We start from the raw sequence: 5,086 nt of genomic DNA on the forward strand, positions 1-5,086 counted from the left end.
CTCTGGCTTAATAAAAAACATCAACATTTGACTCCAACAATTACTCAGTGCTATTCAAATTAAGCTGTTCAATCACTGTTTCTTCCTGAGGACTGACTGACCAGTACTACAAAAATTCTCTGTGATGCTTAAAAGGAAATTATGCAGTCTGAGTATTACACATTTGTTTATATTGCCATGGGTGTTACTAGAAGTCCCTGTATACCAGAGACCTCTTTGTATGTTTCTGCTTTACACATTAGTTTGGAGTCTTTGCTGAAGTTATGACTATGATACTGTGGGAGAGCAAATCCAGCAACATCTGCACCGAGAATAAAAAGAATAGCCACACAACTAAACCACACAACTGAGTTAAATATTTAAAGAACAGAAATTTAATTTGGTACGTAACTTTTTCCTAGGAGGATCTTTATTTTCAATGCTATACATGTGAAAATAAGAATGAGTAAGTGGCCCATTATCTACATGTATAAAAATATAAACATCCTATCAAACATATGCAAAATTACCCTTCATGATATGCATCACTGAAAAGACCTATGCCTTAACTTCTAATTAAAGGAAAGACCGCCCTTGTGGGTTTTTTAATAGCACTTGTAAATGCTACTGCATTCATCCATAAGTACATGAACTGTGAACAGCAACAGCTACAAAATGTACACAGGATTCCAGGATTGTGCCTTTATATTTTTGTACGTTTTCATGTCAACAAGGCAGCAGAGCCATTGTGTTTATCCATTCTTTAAGCTCTCAGCAGAACAGACCAGCAAAACTCATTGACTTTACCTTGAGTATTTTTCCTTTTAAAAAGTTTACTGCCATTCCTAAGTAATGATTCAGAAAAAATATCATCTTCTGTGGCAAAGCATCAAATTACTATTGTAGTTATGGCACCATCATTTTTAGCCTGCTAGCGATACTGAAAATGAGTTACTAGTAAATTAAAGGCCCACTTCTTAACACTAATAACACTTAGAAGTTTTTAGCACAAAGAGTAAAAAAAAAAAAAAAAAAAAAAAAAATCCTGCTTATATTACATATATTTTTACGTAAAAAAATGAGGATTACTGGGTCGTCTGCCAGAAAGAGATAGGCAACCATTAATCAAAAGACAGGCAATCTTTGTTTTAGAGATGCATTCAGCCACCTGGAAGATTCACATTCAGGCAAATAAGTCATCGATTTCAGTTCTACAAGCTGATGACATTCATATTCAGTTTTTCCATAGAAACAGGTATAAGAAACCAGTAAAACATTACCACGATATGTACATAACATAATGTGAAAATGCTCAGCTAGATACATTATGAAATTTGTAGCACTAAAATGATTAAAAAACTAAATGATTTGTGTAAAATGTTTATATACTGTATAAATATGTACACTAAATCACAAGGTCAATTTAAAACTGTCCCTATTCATAGCTCCTATTATGGATTTAGTAAGCTACCAGATTCTTAAAAAAAGAAAGCTATCTAGAGCAAATTTGAACACTTTACTGAAAACTGATTTTATACAAAATCTTAAAAAACATACTTCAGAGTCACTTAACAGAAACTAGAAAAAGACGGTTGTTACTCTTGAGAAGGGCACTGTGAAGACCTAGTAGCTATGACCAATGTCTTTTCACTTGTGGTATAAGTTAAGCACAAAGAAGTCATCTCAGAGTAAGGCATAGGACAAACAGACTTCATTCCATCCTCAGGTGTATTGGCCTCTCACTGTATCTTATTGCTCATCTAATTTGGCAGGTTTACATTTCTATCCTTTTAAAAATACTCCATAATACAACAATCTACAAATGGACAGTATCCAGTGCTTTATATGCACATCTTCATCACATTGATAAACAACCTTGCTATTATTAAAAAAAAAAAAAAAAAAAAAAAAAACATGGTGATGCAAATTATTTTCAGTTTCATGTAGCTGTGCATGCACTTTTATGAAAGAGCAAGTGAACAGACTGAGCACTGAAACTTGACAGAAATGTAGCTGTTTCCAAAGGAATTAGGGTTTTTTTAAAAAACCCTACTGTGAAATTCTTTGGTTAGAATACAGTTGCTAGCAGTATTTCTAAATTTGGAGTTAGAACTAGAATTATTGTTCAAGAGTTCTAAAAACATAACTTCAAGCCTTTAACATGTACTGCTAAAATCTTCAACACTTCAGATATATTTAGGCTATTTTTCTGCAATGGTCTGAACAGGCTATACACATCCTTAAATCAAGTTTAGGTTTTTAAACAGAAGTGCTTTTATACTCCAGAGTTCAAGAATTTATGAGAAAGAGATGCTCAGTCTTCCCTACGGTAAAACCCGCAGCTCAGGTCATCTGTTACAAAGCAGACTCTGACTGCCTCCTCTGGGAAAGACTGTTATTCAGCAGTAACAAAATACAGCTCAGAAGAGGTAATTTCCCCTGAAGAAAGTTGGCATCGTTCTCATTTTTCTAAGGACAGGGCTCAATCCTTTCTAAGAAGCACTAAGTTTGTCTAGGAAGAGGTACACAACGCTTAGCAGTGTCAGTGCCCAGCTAATACCGCTACAAAAACAAAGGAAATGGTTCTTTAAAAAGTGATTCTTGTCATCTGTTGGCTTCAGAGTTTTACAGCACTAACATGACAAAAAGTAACAAGGGTGCTCTTGATGACACTTATAATGTACATCTCCACTAATTCAATGTACATGATTTCAGCTTCACAGGACCTAGGCTCTACCTTTACTCAGGCAAGCCTGGCATCACCTCACTCCCATCGTTTTGGGGGTGTTTAAAGAAAAATGCATTGAGATTTCTGTCCACATTACAGACAATAACTTCAAGAGAATTATAAGGACTTCAGACCACCCATGGAAGTTACAATTCATAATCACTTTAATTTTTCAAAGTGTTGTTGCTTTACCTCTCAAGGGAATAAACGCACGTCTCTGAGGACACTTCATAGTTCAAATGGTTGGTTATCCAGCAAATCTGGCCTTTCACATCAGCCTTACATGCTCGCTGTGCAGGCTCTGGTCCAGTTTAACAGCTCAGAGGGGAGTTCAGAGACATGGGGAGCAAAGAGGGGAGATGGGAGCAACCAGTTGTGAAGGACCACATATATGCCTCCTGCAGAATTACTCATCTCAACAGATAGTATGAGCCAGTGCAAACCCCGCGCAGTCAGGCTTCCCTTCTATGTGACAGTCCTTCACAAACAGGCGTCACTTTGATAGGCGGAGGGAGGAGTTAAAAATGGACTATTTGGGGTCTGCCCATCAAGGCAAGCTCCCTCATAATGTATTGAGATGGGAAAAGACAGCCATTTCTCATGCCGTCTTCAACAGAAGTTGCTCAAAATAAAGTTTCTCAGCCCCTAACTTGATGATTTTCAAAACACCCCACCCTGGCAGAGCTACACCTCAGCTCCGTGTGGGGAGAAGGACAAAGACTGAGTGCACATGCATGCTTTCGTGGGACCGCTATTTGTCTACTCCCAATACTTCTCTCCTTCCTTGCTACCAACACAGCTACTGGGAGATGCAGGAGGGAGGGTGAAGGTGGGAGCCAGGATACGGTGGCTGATCAGGGACGTGGTGGCCAAGCAGGGACACGACAGCCGAGGCACAGGACAGTGACCTCCTGTCCCCGGGGCCGTCAGGAGGTGCTGCAAGAGGGGTGGGAGCTGCTCCGGGGCCGGCCCGCCTTGTGCGTGGAGGCAGACACCGGGGTGAGAAAAGCACAGGGAGACACAGCCCCGCTTCACAGCCTGCTTCCTTCGGGACGCGAGGGGACCGCAGGTGCGAGGGTGCGCAGGGCCGGCCGTCTCGTCCCCACGCCGCGGGCTGGGCGGACGCTCAGTCCCGGCAGAAAACATACTCGGTGTAGCTGGTCCAGATCTTGTCATCGGCGGGACCGCCCTGCTCGGGGCCGAAGGCGCAGGTGCCTGTGGAGGAGCAGGCGGCCATGCGGAAGCCGGCCTCGGAGAGGCGGTCGAAGGCTTGCTCGAGGAAGTTAAACTTGAGGTAGTAGCGGGCAGTGTAGCGCTCGGGAGGGCGATCGGGATCGCGACTCTCGTTCAAGGTCTCCCCGAAGACCTCTTTGGCCAGGGCCGTCTTGCCGCAGACGGTGATGCGGGCCACCCGCCGGAATTTGGCATCGGCCTGCGCCTCCCGCCCGATGGTGTAGGAGCCCCGGTAGCCGATGGTGATGTAGCCCGAGCGCCGCCCGCCCGCCCCGTCCAGCGACTGCGAAGGCGTGAGCAGCGGCCCGCCCGAGGGGCTGCGGCTGGCGGTGGGCGACGGGGCGGACGCCACGGCCCCGCCGCCTCCTTCCAGCGGCTCGGCCTCCAGGTAGCCGAGGAGCGGCGGCGGCGGCTCCTCGGCGCAGACGGAGCCGTCGCGGTGCAGGACGGCGGGGCGGGCGGCGGCCGCCCGAGTCTGCGCCAGGCGCCGAGCCAGGTCGGGCAGCTGGAAGTACTCAGCCTCCCGCTGGAGACGGCTGCGCTCGGGGAAGTGCTCGGGCAGCACCAGCTGCAGGTCCCGCAGGTAGTCCAGGATGTAGCGGAAGAGGAAGCCGTCGCGGTCGAGGAAAAAGCGGCCCTTGCTGTCCCGGGGCAGCTCGCTGGGCTGCTGCTGCGAGAACATGCGCCAGAGCAGCGAGTCGCGCACCGAGACCACGGTGCAGCGCCGCGTCACGTACACCTGCCCGCCCACGTTCAGTTCCACGATCTCCGGGAAGGACGACCAGCCGCCCGTGGCCGCTGCGGCCGCCCCGCTGCCCGGCGCCCCGCTCCCCGCCGCGGGCGACACGCCGCCGCCGTTGGGCAGCCCGCGGGCGCTGTCCGCCAGGGCCATACCGGAGCGAGCCCGCCGGAGCCCACGCCTGTCCTCCTCCGCTTCCTCCGGCCGCCTGGGCTACGGCAGGGCCGCCGCCCTCGGGGGAGCGCGCAGCCCTCCGCTGCTGCCCGCCGGAGCCTCCCGCCCCGTCTGGCGTCGGAGCCGCGCTGCCGCTGCGTTCCCCGCGGCCGCTCCTCTGCCCGCCGCCGGACGAGCTCCTCCGTCGGGCTGCGAACGGAGAGCCCCGGCGCCGCCGGCAGAGCCCTGTTTAT

General features: G+C 48.2%; 1 protein-coding gene across 1 annotated transcript; it reads right to left on the reverse strand.

Annotated features, from left to right (window-relative positions):
- Window positions 1-351: 351 nt before the first annotated feature.
- Window positions 352-4,832, reverse strand: KCTD12 (potassium channel tetramerization domain containing 12). The gene has a single exon (XM_040056361.1). The coding sequence runs from the start codon at window positions 4,830-4,832 to the stop codon at window positions 3,834-3,836; it is 999 nt and encodes a 332-aa protein (XP_039912295.1). The 3' UTR covers window positions 352-3,833.
- Window positions 4,833-5,086: the final 254 nt, after the last annotated feature.

This window comes from Hirundo rustica, chromosome 2, assembly GCF_015227805.2.
Source record: "Hirundo rustica isolate bHirRus1 chromosome 2, bHirRus1.pri.v3, whole genome shotgun sequence".
Classification (NCBI taxonomy): Eukaryota; Metazoa; Chordata; class Aves; order Passeriformes; family Hirundinidae; genus Hirundo; species Hirundo rustica.

Coding starts and splice junctions, on each gene's coding strand:
- KCTD12 (XM_040056361.1), bottom strand. CDS start 4,832: ATGGCCCTGGCGGACAGCGCCCGCGGGCTGCCCAACGGCGGCGGCGTG.